Below are 16,077 nucleotides of genomic sequence, written 5' to 3' on the forward strand. Positions count from 1 at the left end.
AATAAAAGAGTATGTTGTAGAACAAGGAGGATAAATATACACATATGTGAAAGGTGGAACATAACCTGTTCAGCTGCAAGTCTACAGAAAGAACTTGTGAACTTTGCTCCATGTTCCATAATATTTCATAATATCAGCACTAAAGGTAGCTGAATACACACCTCGGATCTTGTAATCATTTCTTCTACTGTGTTTTTCAGTTGCTAAGAATCTTCCACCTCCTGTTTCCTGTAAAATACATGGTTATAGCATCCGACATGCTGTAGGGAATCATTCCTCATTGGACTGACTTTGAATATACCTGAAAGCATTTTGCTGCTCCTAGATTTTATCTGCTATGGTCCAATGAACCCCAGCGAGCTTGAACCTGGCTTTGACATGCTGCTCTTTACCTCCAGGTGATAATTCAGGAGGTAACTGCTCTCAGCCAAGCTTAAGATCATTCTTTTCAGACAGTTTGGAGGAAAACAAGAAGATCACAAACAATCCCTGAGCTTCTCTGTTCCCTGACTTAAAGCCAAGCACAGATTCTCTCCCTTCCCCATGTCTCCCTGTCACACAGGCAGTCTGAACCCACAACTTTCTGCTCAGTCCATCAGGTGTGGAATTGAAGGCTCTATTTAATATTGGAAATAGAGCCTAGAGATACTGGTTCAAAGCACATTTCAACTTCCAGTTAAAACAGAAAACAGTTCCGTGGAAATGAGGCCAGCATTTATGTACGTAAATCAACTTATAGACTTTTCTGAGCCCACATTTTGTTTCTTGGTTGCTTCAGAGCTGCATCCTTGGAAAGACACCCCTCAACACATTCACATCTTCACACCTGCAGCAGCATAAGGCTCAGAGCTTCCTGATCAGATCTGTTCTATGCAGGTGAATTTAGACGTGGACTTAGTGCAAAAGGCTTTGAAAATGCATCCCTCTCTGTGCGCCAAGCTGCTGCCTTGCTCAGAAGCAACCAAGTCCACCCTGAGAGCTGCACCAGCTCCCAGCCCCACACCTGAACTCATCTACTGTCCAGCAGACTACACACACCTCTTTTTGTCACTTTTACTTTGCCACCTGTTTGTCAAAGAGTTCAACAAATCTTAAATGATTTTGGGGAGCACTGAAACTCTGTTTTCTAAAGCATTTAGATTTGTTTCTATTTATGTCTGAATGCCATCCCAGTGTGTGCACCCCTCCTTGCTCACAACATCCAACAAGCACATAATGTTCCATGGTTCACTCGAAAAATGGAGCACTGCGTTGTTCTTTGTTCGATTGTACTCATAGAGCCTCTGAGCTCTCCCATTGAAAAACAAAACATGGAAGCCCCACATTTAATCCCTCCGGTCCTTGAGCAAACAAACGAGATATATTCAATCAGTGATATTTAAAGGAGGATTTTGCGGCCGGGTACGGGTACGGCTGTCTTTGCCATAGCGGGACACGGAGCTCTGCCGGGGCGGGGGCGGCGGCGGGACTCTGCGCTGCCCGGAGTGATCGGGGCAGAGAGTCTGGCCGACGCCCCGGTGGGTATATACAGATTAGACGGGTGCCCAGCCCAAGCAAACAAGTAAAGTCCTAAATCCTACCTATTTTTTATCTAAATAGAATATCTAAATTTTCTATCTATATAGAACCCAGACCCGGAGTGTGAGTTCTCATTCCTTGTTGCTGTTGGGCACGTTTAGCACTCAGCAAGCAGAGGGGCGTCCGTCTGCAGCTGGGATTCCCTCACCCTCTGTGAGCAATTCCTCTTCGCCATCACCTCAGCCTGGGCTAAAATAAACCCGGAGCCAGGAATTTACGGATTTATGACGTCCGAATGGGTCGCGGAGGTTCGTCAGCAGCGGGACTGCGGGATTTACAGAGAACGGAGATTTCTCGACAATTTTAGCTGAGTGCGTTGCCGGATTCCCACCCAAGGGAGGCACAAGAAGTGTGCAGGCTCCCTCGAATGATCATAGCAACAGCGGTTCTAGGGTGGCTTTTTGTTTAGTTGGTTGGTTTTGTTCGTTTGGTTTGGTTTTACACATCACCAATGGGCAAAGGAAACTGATGGCACAGAGCCTTTAGCATCTCCGCACAGACTTTGTTCAAAATATATATATGTATATATATATACACACATATATATTCGAGCTGTGGGCATAGAGAAGAGAATCGAATAGGGTTGCTCTCTTGTTTTCCCGGGTGAGAGAAGGAAAATACTCGGAGAAAGCATTCATGTTCATGGCCAATTGTGTAGTGCCCGACCCAAGGAGGCTGCGATCGGGGGTTCAGCCGAGCTGCCCCCTCGGGGCTTTACACAGAGACCTCACTGACAGCACCGACAGTACTTTGCCTGCAACTTTATTTAAAAAATAATAAAATAAAATAAAATAGAAATAGAAATAAAAATACTGGCATGACAAACGGGAACCAGAACCGAAATACTGCATCCACTGTACACCATTCGTTAGAAAACAAACATACAGCACAGATGTATTCTACCAAACAGAGAGTGTATTTCCTTTGAAATGATATAGTGCGTGCTTTAGATTCATGCTTCTCGATATTTATTTTACATTTGTTTCGCAAATATTATCTGTTATAAATAATTGCCACTCGATCGGACGGTGCACCTGCTACGGACGCACCTCTCCAGTGCTGCGAGTGAGGTTTTTTGCTGCCTTTTTTCTCCCTAGCTTTCGCCTTCGCTGTTTTTTCCCCAAACAGCTGCCCACAGTAACCACAGCAGTGCCGCTCCATCGGGACCCGAGCAGCGCGGCGGAGCCCACAGCGGCACTGAGGCTCCAGCCGCCGGCACCCGCGGGAGGAGAGGACGCAGAGAAGAGCCGTTCCCCAAAGGCACAATTTCCTCCACGCTGCGGTACGGCAGCGACAGGCGGTGCGAGGCGCTCGGACCGCGCACCGGGGCTGCACCGGGAGCCGGGGCTCGGCCCCGCCCCGCAGCTTCGGGGGCCGTCGGCGCTACTGCTGCCGGGTCCTGCCGCCGCTCTCGGGCTCGCTCTGGTCGTCGGTGAAGCAGACGTCCACGTCGCTCTCGTTGTCAGTCTTTTGGTCGCGCTCGGCGGGCGCGTAGCCAGAGTCACTGCGCTCCTCGGCCGCCTTGCCGAGGCCCTGCCCCGGGTGCCGGGACTTGACGTGCCGCTCCAGGTCTCGGCGCCGCACCAGCACCTTGCCGCAGTACTCGCAGCGGTAGGGCGTGTTGCCCTCGGCGTGCAGGCGGATGTGCTTGTTGAGGTTGCTGGGGTCCCCGAAGGGCCGCAGGCACACCTTGCACTTGAGCGGCTTGTAGCCGGTGTGAGTCCGCATGTGGATCTTCAGCCCGTACTTGCGGGAGTACAGCTTGCCGCAGTACAGGCACAGGTGCCCGGCCTTGGCTTTGCCGCCCGCCGCCCCCGCCGCTCCCGCTGGTAGCGCTTCCAATCGTCCGCGCCCCTTCTCGGCCGCCAGCTCGGAGAGCTGCTGCGTGTGCATGGCGATCTCGCGGTCGATGCCGGCCAGCGAGCCCAGCTCCGCGGCGTGCAGCCCGGCGGCCGGCCCGCCGAAGTACGGCACGGCCTCGGGGTACTTGAGCAGCCCGCCCAGGTGCAGCTTCAGCGGGTAGTAGGGCGCGGCGCCGTACAGCAGCTCCCCGCCGTACACGGTGAGCGGCATCACGGGCAGTCCGCACTCCCCCGCGTACGCCTTCAGCCCCTCGAAGGGAGGCAGAGCGAACCGCTCCAGCGCGCCTCCGGGCAGCGGCGGGTAGCGGCCGGGCGGCAGAGAGGCTCCGGGCAGCCCGCGCTCCAGGGGTCGGAAGGCCGACGCCTCTTCCAGCGGCGACAGCAGCGGGAAGGCCCGCAGCCCCCCGCCGCACGCCAGCCCCGCCGCCGCGGCCGCCGCAGCGGCAGCGGCCGCCGTCGGAGGCGCGGTCTCTGCCGGCAGCGCCCCGCACTTGGGCGGCGGCTCGGCGGCGGCGCGTCCCGCCTTCAGCCCCCCCAGCAGCTTGGGGAAGCCCGCGGCCGCCCGCGCCTCGTCCCGCAGCGATCCGGCGGGGCGGAAGGCGGAGCGCGCCCCCGGACACAGCGCCAGCCCGTTGCCGCCCGACGGACCCAACAGCGAGCCCGGGCCGCGGCCGGAGCCCACGCTCATGTCCAGGGCGCGTTCCTGCTCCTCCTTGCCCGCAGCACGTCGGGGTTTGACCGGCGGCGGGGAGGCGGAGGCGGCGGCCTCTCGTTTGACGCCGTCCCGCGGGCCGCAGCCCGGCGGCGTGGGGCCGGCAGCCCTCGAGGCGAGGCCGAAGGCGGCGGCGGCTGCCGGGCGGCCGTGCTCGGAGTGAAGGAAGGGCCGCCCGTGGCTCAGCGCGCAGTGGAAGTGGACGTGGGCCTTGAGGCTGTTGGGGTACTTGAAGGTCCTCCAGCAGTACCAGCAGATGTAACGCTCCTCTCCTGCGGAGGGAAAGCGCAGAGCCGTCAGCCCGCGGTCCGCGGCCCCGCTCCCGTCCCGATCCGGTCCCGCTCCCACCCCGCGGCGCTGCGCGATACGGCCCCGGAGCTCTCCCGGACGGGCGCGGGGGGAGCAGCTGCCGCCGGGGTCGGCTGTCGGGAGTGGGGGCCATCTGTTGGCGCTCGCAGCGGAGGCGGCGTATGGCGGGGAGCCGGCCGCGCCGAACAAAGGCCAATCTAATGATCGTGAGCCCCTCATTACGCGGCGAGACAATATCCGATATGTATGGGCCATATGTAATCGTTCCCTTTCAGAGGACAATGCCCTTAGTGCCCCGGCTCCGAACATTTCGGCTCCTCTCAAGCGGAAGAGACCCCGGTGGCCGCGGCTGTTCGCTGCCGGCCCGGCCCGGAGCGCCGCTTCGTTCTGCGCTGCCTGCGGGGGGCACCGGCCGTGCGGGTGTCTTCATCCGTAGGTGTCCTTTCTTCCTTCCTTTCGTTCTTTTTTTCCGTTGTTTCTTCCTTTCTCTCCTTTCATTCCTTCTTCTCCTTTTATCACTTCAATTTCTTTCTCTCTCTTTCTTTCTCTTTTTGTCTCTTCCTTCCTTTTCCTTCCTTCCTTCTTCCTTCCTTTTCCTTCCTTCCTTCCTTCCTTCCTCCTTCCTTCCTTCCTTCCTTCCTTCCTTCCTTCCTTCCTTCCTTCCTTCCTATGCCCTTCCCCGTTCCTGTCTCTCTGCTCTCTACGTTTAAGTACCCGTGATCTCTCCTAAAAGCCTTTTTCAACTTTTTCCTCTCTCCTCTCTCTCACAGTTTCCTTCCCTAGTAACTTGAGCCCTCCACCACCCATATCCATTCCCCCATCCCTCTGAGCCATCCACCCCATTCTCCTCTCACACATTTTCAACATCCCCAAAGTTCCCACAGCTGTTGCCCTCCCTGCAAGTTCCCATCCGCTCCTCCCTCAAGGCTCCACGCAGCGCAGCGATCAACGAGGGGCCGAGTGCCGGGCACCCCCTGGATGCCCCGGGGCCTCATCAAGACGGCAGCGTCGGGGTGGGCGCGGAGCGACTCCTGACTCTCGTTCCGTCGCCCGCTCCCAGTGCGCACCGTTGGCTCTGCGCTTCTCGGCGGTGTGGTGCATGGTTGGCTGTTCCAGCCCAGAGAGGGAAGGGGTAAAAACAAAACCTAAAATTAAAGTGTCCCGAAAAAGAATGAACACCGGCTCTGCCTCTAACCCAATCCGGTTGGGTTTCGTTTGTTCAAGGTTTCAAATGTATTACAAATAAAACGACATTTTCTTCCACTCTGTGTTGTATTTCTTTTCTTCTTCTTTCCACGGTTTTGCATCCTTAGCACAAGATCTTCTACATTCGAATTCAGGACCCACACCGACGGATCGGGCTGGGAACGGCGGGGCCGTAGGGTCGGCTCTCAGCGGCACTCCGACTTGAGGAGGCGATGGGGAGCGTGGGGAGGGGCGGTCCCGCTGTTGTCCGTGGGAGGTGCAGAGCCGGGGCTGCCTCTCCGGGTCCCGCCTCGGCACAAGGAGCGATTCGAAGGCTCCTGAGCGTGTCCGACGGCAGCCAGTTTCCCAGCGCCGGTTCCAGCGGTCCCGGAGCGCCCGTGGCCGCGTCGGGCGAGACGCGGACGGACGCTGAAGTTTTACATCTTCTTTCCCCCCATTTCGTGCATTACTGCGTTGTCACTGATCGATTCTTCACAGCGTAAAGATGAGGAGCACCATTCCAGCTGAGAATCGGTTTGCACACTGCAGTCGTCCAGGGCCGATGTCCTCCCCTTCCCGATGTCGTCGGACACGTTCATCTCAGGGCCATTTAGGGCCGGTCTGAGCTTCACCTAATGCATCCACGTTCTCACTGACCGCGGTTCTGCCCGCCTTACACCCCGACACGCGTGTGAGGGGCTCCAGCCGCGACACATGCGAGGGGGAAGCGACATTTCCACCCCTTAAGGTCACTTAGCCCCAGAGTTGTTTCCTACAGCCCTAACGTGCGCCTAACGGTATTACACTGTGCCGTTACCGGAGCGGCCGAGGGGTGGGACCCTACCGTACGCTACCACGGATCTCCCTTAGGAAATCGGCAACTGAGGGTTATACGGAGAGGTTAGAAGTCCCCGTGCCGGCATGCTGCTCCGGGGGGGACACTTCGCACCCACCCACCACTCGCGTGTGCGTGGGAGCCCGGCAACGCGTCCCGTACCTTTCTCGTCGTGCGTGGGGGTGGCGGTGAGCGGGATGTCGAACCACTGAGCCAAGGGGTTGGAGTACCACACGGTGAGCTCCTCGCCGGGCTGCACGTCTCGCAGAGCCCGGTAGAAGATCTGCGTGGGGGGAGAAGGGGCATTCGGTCAGCGAGCTGCGGGGAGCGGCGCGGGGAGCGGCGCGGGGCGGGCGGGGTGTACCTGTCCTCCCGGCAGGTCCGCGACGGCCTCCAGGGTCTGCTCCTGGGCGTTGCGGGCGGCCCGGATTAACCCTATCCACTCCAAAGCGGAGCTGCCGGCTTCATCCACCAACTCCCCTCTCACCATCCGCACCTGGAACACAGCATCGCCGCCGTCACTCCCCACGAGCCTCCAGGTGGAAAGAACCCAAAAGTGCCCCCCGAGCCCCCGCGGCCCGGCCTCGGCAGAGGCCACGGTAGGATTTGTCGTTCCTACCCATCGGGTCACCGTCGGTGTTTTCTTTAGCTCTATAGAACCTCTGGGACCGGCCCGGAACGAGCTCTGGGGATGGCAGAGCCGGGCCTGGCACTGGTCAGCAGCTGCATGTAGCAGCGCTGCTCTAAATGCCCCCAGGTACGGTGAGACCGGATACCTGACACTTTTTCCTTTTATTCCCCCTTTTTTTTTTCTTTTTCTTTTCCCCTTTCTTTTCCTTTTCTCTTTTTCTCCTCTTTTTTCCCCCTCTTTTCTTTCTTTTTTCTTTTCTTTTTCTATTTTTATTTTATTTTATTTTATTTTATTTTATTTAGGCTTTGTGCAGCCCCTGGGTCCACGCAGAGCGATCGCGCAACACACAGGGACGGGGAGGGGGCAAAGGGAAAGGCGAGCGGGTGCTGCTCAGCGCCGAGGTCCCGGCAGAGCCATCCTTCATAACCTGCTTACCCGTACAAAGGGAAAATAAAGTGCCCATCCTCCGAATGACCGTGCAATAAAAGTCATCGGAACAAAGCGCTCTGAAGCGACGAACCGAGGGAGCCAGATGAGAAATAAATTTGAGCGGGCTGGCAGAGCGTTTAAAAACAATTAAAGGGCATTAAAAACCCGAGCGGAACGCGCAGGGGGTGGGAGGCGGTCTGGGCTGTCCGCCCGTACCCACAGCCCCGCAGATCTTCCGCGTGGGAAGAGCATCCCCAGTAGGTCAGAGCCCGGGGCCAGCACCGGGCGGTTCTGAGAGCTGCTGCTGGGCCCTGGAGCTCCCCCTCTCCCGGCCGTGTGCCGTGGGCTCCGGGGAGTGCAGCTCCGTGGGACGGGGCGGGCACCGAGCGGCTCCGAAGCCGGGTGAGGGGTAAAGGGTAAGGGCTAAGGGGTAAGGGGTAAGGGGCAAGGGGTGAGGCTGTCTGGCCGTGGCAGGCAGTGGAGCGTCAAGGGACGCTCCATAGAGGGAAAAGCAGCTTCTTCTCCCAAGCTGAACGCAAAGCGAGGTCCGGCGGTGCGGCAGACGGGAGGGAAATACCTTTTTCTTGGGTCCCGGTTCCCGGCGGTCGGACAGGTACTTGCCCAGTTTGAAGATGCCCGGCACGGGCCCCAGGCGCAGCCCGGCGGGGATGCAGCTCTCGGCGCTCACGCTGATGGCCGGAGCCCGGCTCGCGTGCATCGCTGCCTGTGGGGCCGAGCGCCGGGGACCCCGAGCACTTAACGGGGCGGCGGGGCCGGGGCCGAGGAGGACGAGCGCGGCGTATCTCCGCCCGCAAAGTGACGCGGCCGCGCGTGCGGGGCGGCTTTTCAATGGGCGCAGGAGGGGGACCCCGCGGCGGGCGGGTGCTGCGGGGCCGCGGTGAGAGAGTCGGCTCCTCGAGCAGCTGCGGGTCCCATCCGCGAGGGTCACATGGAGCCGTTCCCTCACCCTCCCGCATAATCAGGCGCTGTGAATGGGCGGCGAACAATGGGCCGGGCGACCTTCCCATTCCTAAAAATCCAATTTGTCAAGGGCAAAGAAAAGGCGCTGATGAATCAAAGGTCTGGAGGGACCATTAATCCTCAGCATGGGGTATTGTCCCCACGACAGTTACGATATTTTAAGTGACAAATCCACTGTATAATTTCCCCATAAATTTTGCTTCCTTTTATTGTTCCCCGACAAACCAGTTTTGGAAAATAAGTGACTATTTTAAGTCTACTTGGCTGAGCCCTTTGAGGTTTAATATACTTCAAAGATTTTTAATTCTCTCCCCTCGGCTTTATTGTAAAGGCGATTAAACAAAGAGATGGGGAATGTTTGGAGGACTTGTTAACTTCTATTGATCCCCGGCGTGTGCCATACAGAAGTTGGGCAGGTACTTGATGGGAAAACACCAGAAAATACCTACACTTCTTTTTTTCTTTCTTTTCTTTTTTTTTTTTAAGGACTACCATATTACCATTTCAGTGAGTCGGGTTCAGGCCGGTGATCCCTTTAGAGCAGCTTCGATCCTAAAGGGAACGGCACCAAATGGTAGCCCTGTGCGGCACGACTCTCTGCGCTGCGAGCACCGGGGGGCTGAGATAGGAAAAGGGCTGCACCGAGGAGAGACCCGGCATCACCAGGAGACAGAGACCGGCCCAAGAGCAGCGCGGAGCTCCGCGGGCAGCTCACGGTCAGAATGCGAGGCAGCCACAGGTCCCTTCCGCGCTGCGGTTTTCCTGCGTCGGCATCGCCTTGGAAGGTGAAACCCGACAAATAACGGCTGTGAATGCAGCCAGAACGAAGCCTCCTGCACTTACCTGGGCTTTAATTAAGATAAAGAGAAGCGCTGAGATTAGGTGAGGATATGGCTCGGGGTGAGCAAATCGCAGGGATTCCTCAAGAACAGAGGAAAATGAGCTATTTTTGAAGGGTTTTGCACACGCAGACACACAGGTGTGAGGAGTCAAAGGAAAAGTGAGAGTTCCCACTTTTTCTTTTTTAGCCCTGCCTAATTCACGGCTGCAAATGTTCTCTCTTCACATTATCTCCCCAAAGGGAAAGTCCTGAGCATTTCTCTTGGCAGAGAAATCGCAGCCACAGAATTGATCCATTGAAGAAGCTGTAGCAGATATTGAGCATTTTTTGTTCTTTCCTGCACTGTTTTTAATAGTCACACCGAATAAAACTCGGAAGGAAGGAAGGAAGGAAGGAAGGAAGGAAGGAAGGAAGGAAGGAAGGAAGGAAGGAAGGAAGGGAAGGACAGGAAGGAAGGAAGAGGAAGTAAGGAAGGAAGGAAGAAGAGGAGGAAGGAAGGAAGGAGGAAGGAGAAGGATTAGGAGAGGAAGGGGAGGAGGAGGAGAAGGAGAGGAGAGGGAGGAAGGGAGGAAGGAGGAAGGGAAGGAAGGGCAAGGAAGGGAGGAAGGGAGAAGGGAGGAAGGGCACGGAAGGGAGGAAGGGAGAAGGGAGGAAGGGAGGAAGGAGGTAAGGGGAGCGGAGAGTGAAGAAAGCTGAGGCAAGGGAAGGAAGGGAGGAAGGGAGGAAGGGAGGAAGGGAGGAAGGGCGGAGGGAGGAGGAGGAAGGGGGGGAAGGGAGGAAGGGAGGAAGGGAGGAAGGGAGGAAGGGGAGGAAGGGGAGGAAGGGGAGGAAGGGAGGAAGGAGAGGAAGGGAGGAAGGAAGGAGAGGAGGAAGGAAGGAAGGAAGGAAGGAAGGAAGGAAGGAAGGAAGGAAGGAAGGCAAGGAGGAAGGAAGGAAGGAAGGAAGGAAGGAAAGGAAGGAAGGAAGGAAAGAAGGAAGGAAGGAAAGAAGGAAGGAAGGAAGGGAGGAAAAGGAAAAGCGGCCCTTAGAGGTGTATCCGGGAAGCTGCTTCCCACGCGCCCGTATTGAGGCTTCCATCGGAATTTGCTCACTGCACTCACGGGCGTCACCTCTCAGAGCAGTGGACACAGCGAAACGGGGGGCTGAGCGCTCCCCGCTCCTGTCCCTCCGAGCTGCCGGACGGAGATGGACGCGGGGCGGTGCTGAGCGCTGATCCCGCCGGGCGCCTGCCTCCCGTAACCCCCGTGGCAGCAGAGAGGGGGGACCGGAGGGCACCGGACGGGCGGGGCGCCCCGGAGCTGCGGCGGGGATTGCCGACGGGACGGGATGGGATAGGTTGAGGCGGGATGGGATAGACCTGAGGCGGGATGAGTTGGATAAGATAGGATAGGGTTAGACGGGTTGAAATGGACGAGGTTGGACGGTATGGAACGGGGTTGGATGGGACAGGGTGTGACGGGACAGAACGGGACGGAGCGGGGCGGAACAGAAAGAAACGGGACGAGATGGGATGGTGTCGGACGAGGCGAGAGGAGGAGAAGAGAGACGGGGACGGACGGATTGGGACTCCACGGGACGAGTCGGGATGGGGCGAAATGGGACGGGACGGGACGAGGCGACGCGAGACCGGAAACGCTGCGCACGCGCCTCTCCGAGCACTCAATCAAACGCGGACGCGTGGTTGTGCGTTAATAATCGCTCCATCTGCGCGCGTACGAGATAAATGTCTCGCCTGTCCCCGGCGGCACTGATTGATATCGATCGCGGGCTCGCCGGACGCCCGGGAGAGGATGGATTCCTTTGCAAGTGCTGGCGGGGATGGGCAGGCGGGTACGGAGAGGGAGAGGATGTAGGAGGAACTGAAGATGACCCCTTTGATCAGCGGCGCGAATGGGGCGAAAAGGATAAACAAGAAGTGGAGGGCGATAAAATTTAAGCCATGAACATGTCCCCGTAACCTCTGCCCAGCGCTTTGGATGAGACCCTCGCGAATCCCGGAGGCCTCGCCATGGAGGAGGCTCCCGGGCGGCCGAGGGACCCCACTGCATGCGCCTCGCGGAGCCGCCGGGCCGGGCCTTAATGAGTCGAAAGAGCGTGAACGACACGCGAACATTTTATCATAGGACATGTAAAAGGCCGGCTGTGAGAAAGTTCATTTATTTAATGAATAGCCGAATTGTGGCTGGTTCCCATCCACAGTCGGCATGAGAGCGAAAAAAAGCCTCAGCTCGGAAGCATTCACACCAGTTCTCCGATTTTTATTCTGTCCCGTGCCAAAGTGTCGAGGTTCCCACAAGTGATAATCAGCATTGTCCACAAAAGAGGAGAAGGAACCACCCATTTTCTTTTATTTTTCCTTCCCTAAAAAGGAAGGGTGAAACCGATCTAATGTGCCCACTGGAGCAAGCTGCGGCATGAAAGGCCGGGTGTTAAAAGTAAAGGCAGCCTTTGGAGCAAATGGGATGGAAAATTAAATGAAATTAAATAGCTTGAACGGCCGTATTGTCCCTTATTAAAAAGACACATTAATTACATGGTTTTCAGCTTTTATTCAAAGACAATGTTTAGACTCAATCAAAACATTCCGCTATCGCTCTTTATATACTCAAACCGGGCTGCCGGAGACGCCGTTAAAGCGAAATCACTTTTTGCCCAGAGCCGCGGCGAAAGTTCTTTTCCGCGGCGGCCCTTATTTATGCCCAGCGCTGAACTGGCCGGTGCCCGGGGAACACTTTGGCACCAACTGTTCTCCGCATTTAACAGGTTGCCCCGTAAATGAGGCATGATGTTAAGGAACAACAGTCATCCAAAGAGGCACAGTTGCGGAGAGCAATGTCCCACCAGGGAGCTCCATTTCCCAAAGCCATCAAACGCTCCGGCACAGAGAAGGTTCAACCTACGACTTCAGACCGAATGAATGCCCGCATGACAGGCCCGGTGTCTTATGCGGCCGACGCAGCGCGGCGCGGGTTGTAACGAAATGACTGAAGTTCGGAATCCCGTAGCGGTGCTCCGGGGCCCCGCAGCGCCGGGCACGAGGTGACCTTCCTCTGGTTCTCGGGGCGGCCGTGCCCGGCATCACATCGGGTGGCTGCGGGTGGCTGGTTGGAGACGGAGCCGCCCGGGACCAGCCCCATGCCTGGGCAGCCCGAACTTGTTGTGCTGCTAAGAATTTTTTCTTCCTGTATCCTTTTTCTTTGTTTCCTAATTTCTCTTCCCCTTGTTTTTCCGGCATTTTCCCCGTTTCCTCGCCTTCTTCTTTCCTTCTGTCCTTTCCTTTCTTTCCCTTTCCTTTCCTTTCCTTTCCTTTCCTTTCCTTTCCTTTCCTTTCCTTTCCTTTCCTTTCCTTTCCTTTCCTTTCCTTTCCTTTCCTTTCCTCTCCCCTTCTCCCCTTCTCCCCTTCTCCCCTTCTCCCCTTCTCCCCTTCTCCCCTTCTCCCCTTCTCCCCTTCTCCCCCTCTCCCCTTCCTTATCCCCTTGCCTTCTCCTCCCTCCCAGTCCCCGTTCCCTTCCCTCCCCTCCCTCTATCCCCTCTCCCTCCCTCACTCCCCGCTCCCCCCCAAGCCCTGCCCACCCCACTCCCTCTGGCCCCGTTCCTCCATTCCTCCCGCACGCGGCTCCCCGCTCCGTGCCGCTCTCGGCCCCCGCCCAGCTGTGCGGTGCAGACGGGATGCGGGTGGGATATTAAAGCAGCTTCTGAATGGTGATTGAGGTTCTATGGGAACCCCGGCAGATGACAGGATCTCAATTTGGTATTCTTATTGTTAATGGCGAGCGGCAGCGGAGATCGGATTCAGACACGTTTTGTGCTACTTAAAAATTCCTGCGTAGGGGCCGAGATTTTTGTTTCCTTTCGGCCGGCCTCAATCGGAGGCGCAGATCGCGGCACGGCGCATTCAGGGGCCGTCTGAAGCTGCCTTTTAACCGGGCTCTCCCCCCGCAGCCCCCGGCGCATCTCTCGGTTCTTTCGGTTGACATGGTGCAAATAAAAGTCAGTCAACTTGTTGCTGAATTGCAATGTTTCGGTGTACCTTATAAATTCATACCTTTTCTCCCTCGATCGCCTCAGAATGAGCCCCTGACTCAATTCGATTTTCCTTGCTGCTGGGCACATTTAGGAGAGGGTCTATTTGTGAAGTTCATTTCTAGGCAAATGTATTCAAGAGCTGATTGGGATGAATAGGACCGTGTGTCAGCCGCCCCTAATTGGGATTAAAGCACTTCGGACCATATGCAGAGAGTGACAGAAATTCTCAGGTTTCATTGTGTTCAGACTTCCACCCGCCTGGACACTGCCCCGGGAAAAGTGGCGTTTGTGAGGGAAGGGAAGGGAAGGGAAGGGAAGGGAAGGGAAGGGAAGGGAAGGAAGGGAAGGAAGGGAAGGGGAAGGGAAGGGGGAAGGGAAGGGGAAGGGAAGGGAGAGGGAAGGGGAAGGGAAAGGGAAGGGAAGGGAAGGGAAGGGAGGGAAGGGAAGGAAGGGAAGGGAAGGGGAAGGGAAGGGAAGGGAAGGGAAGGGAAGGGAAGGGAAGGGAAGGGAAGGGAAAGCACCCTCCATGCCATGCACTGAAGTTCTAAACCCAGAGATGTCGAGGCCTATGCCCACTCCCCCTCAGCTCCACACAAGTGACCCTGCTGCTAAGTTCCCGGTGCCAGCTGCAGCAGCAGAAGCAGCAGCAGTGAGCAGCCCGCTGTGGGTGCCTTGAACGCGGCATTGCTGCGCCCAGCATCACTCTGGTTAATGACTTTAAAACTCAGCGGCTGCTTATAAGAAAAATTTTCCTTGGTCCCCGCGGAGAGAACCCTAAGCAGACGAGGAGCCCGTACTGCCGGCAGGGCCTTTGTTCTCAAGGGCCGCTTGGTCCCGGGGAGGCACAGGGCCGGTGGCCGCTCGTAGCTGTGCGGTATCAGCACCCTCCGTCCGAGCTGGGCACGGGATGTGGAGCTGCAGCTGCCCAGGCCGGGCTCTGCCTGCACCGCCCCGGCCCTTCCTCCCGTCCTGCTGCATCGAAACCATCCCCGGGGGCATAACGCGTGGAGACGAGCTCCCGGTCCGTGCGCTTTGGTAAAGGCGGTGGTGGCACCGAACAGATCACACAGTTCTTCGGCCTCTGGGAAGGCGCTGACCTTCCATTTCAGCATAGGCTATATTATTACTACTATTATTATTGTTTTTATAATTATCATTATTATTAATTATTATTATTAAAATGGGAGCTCCAAGGAGCTCTACGCTGCTCGGAGGCACCATCGGCAAGGAAGGAAAGAGAGAGAGATGAGCTGCTGGGAGGAAGATGTCAGCGCAGCGGCACCAGGGAGCAGGGCAGGGCTGGCTGGTAGCGATGTACGCGAGAGGGAGATGGGCTCTGCCCGTGCGGAGGAGAAGAGCTGCGGGGGGAACAGTCTTCTTAATGAGAGCATCTAACGCTGTAAATGGTTTCGTCGTCTTCTGCATTTCGAGATACGACTCCGAGCAGGGAAAAAAAAAATAGAACTTTAGCAAAAATGTGCCCATCAGAAAGTGTTCGTTACACTCTGATAAACATCCCCTCGTGGTGAAATTGGTGGTGGGGGCGAGAGACAGGGGAAGAGAGCCCATCTGCCCCCCCTCCAGTGTGTGCAGCTCCTAATTAGTGCGTCTGACAGACTGAAAGGTCTTCCCCTGGTGCCTGTTTCAAACGACTTCTTCTTTCCTGTAAAGATATTCGGAAGTGTATACAGAAGAGTGGGGCTTAAACTCACGCTCACAGGGACTGATTTTAAAACACATCACGAAGTCTTTCATTTCGGCACCGTGTATTGCGATGCCGATATACGCGTCAGCTCTGACAGCTTCAGAGTTATGAAACCAAAGAAACGTGTAGATGTCAGCTGTCGGAAATCATATTTTTTCGTTACAGTCTGTGGGTTTATTTTATGTTTTCCCTCTTCATTGTTTGTGCTATTAAAATCAAATCTAAATAGAATTATTCCGCATTTTTGTGCCGCTGCCGCTGAGCGCTGCCCTCGGCTCTCTCGGTGTCACCGTCTTTAGGGCTGAAAAGTCAAGAGTGCGTTTGGGAGAAGGCGATTAACCTCAGGGTTTCTATCTCGCACGGAGAAATGCGGCCACACATATACGGAGAGGTTATCTCTTCCCAAACTAACAGGAAACACACTATTTCTATTTGAGCCTTTGTATCGCGGATTATTATTTTTTTATCAGGAAAAAGGAGTGTCTTTTTAATTAACCGACCTCTCTAAATGGTTCTCAGAATGAACTCTCCTATAAAATCGGACTTGAAGCAAGCCGCATCCAAAATATCAGAATGGAGGTAACTTCTCTTGTTAAACTGCAGAGCTACTTCTGCCTGAGAAAGGGCGTTTGTAACCTCTGTGTTTAAATGCGTACACCGAGGGGTCTGAAGCCAACCTCGGGCGCGGACATTCCGCTGCCTGCGGGGAAGGGTTTCTCGCAGCCGCGTTCTCCCGAGCAGCTCCTCGGGCTTTGGGTCTCGGCCCGGGTGCACGGATACCGCTCTCGGCTCCGCGCAGGGCCGTGCCCGGTCTTGGGGAAGCCCCTGGCACCCACCCCGGCTCTCCCCGCTGCTTGCGCTGTGCCGAGGTTTACCGCTGGTGCCAAAAAGAATTAAAAAGGGGGATGGGGTGGGGTGGGGAGGCCGGGGATTGACAGAGAGACCGCGAGGCCGAGCAGGCTTTTGAAATTCCGGGAGAGCAA

General features: G+C 56.3%; 1 protein-coding gene across 1 annotated transcript; it reads right to left on the bottom strand.

Moving 5' to 3' along the window:
• Nucleotides 1-1,945: 1,945 nt before the first annotated feature.
• On the bottom strand, nucleotides 1,946-8,306 carry PRDM13 (PR/SET domain 13). Its single transcript, XM_015858815.2, has 4 exons — nucleotides 8,119-8,306; nucleotides 6,846-6,977; nucleotides 6,644-6,764; nucleotides 1,946-4,424 (listed from the first exon to the last, which is right to left on the bottom strand). The coding sequence occupies exons 1-4, from the start codon at nucleotides 8,257-8,259 to the stop codon at nucleotides 2,962-2,964; spliced, it is 1,857 nt and encodes a 618-aa protein (XP_015714301.1). The 5' UTR covers nucleotides 8,260-8,306; the 3' UTR covers nucleotides 1,946-2,961.
• Between the last annotated feature and the right edge of the window lie 7,771 nt (nucleotides 8,307-16,077).

Source organism: Coturnix japonica, chromosome 3 (assembly GCF_001577835.2).
Source record: "Coturnix japonica isolate 7356 chromosome 3, Coturnix japonica 2.1, whole genome shotgun sequence".
NCBI classification, from domain to species: domain Eukaryota; kingdom Metazoa; phylum Chordata; class Aves; order Galliformes; family Phasianidae; genus Coturnix; species Coturnix japonica.

Coding starts and splice junctions, on each gene's coding strand:
- PRDM13 (XM_015858815.2), bottom strand. CDS start 8,259: ATGCACGCGAGCCGGGCTCCGGCCATCAGCGTGAGCGCCGAGAGCTGC. Junction 6,765..6,845: donor CGGACCTGCCGGGAGGACAG/GTACACCCCGCC, acceptor CCCCCCACGCAG/ATCTTCTACCGGGCTCTGCG. Junction 4,425..6,643: donor CCCCACGCACGACGAGAAAG/GTACGGGACGCG, acceptor TTCCCTCCGCAG/GAGAGGAGCGTTACATCTGC.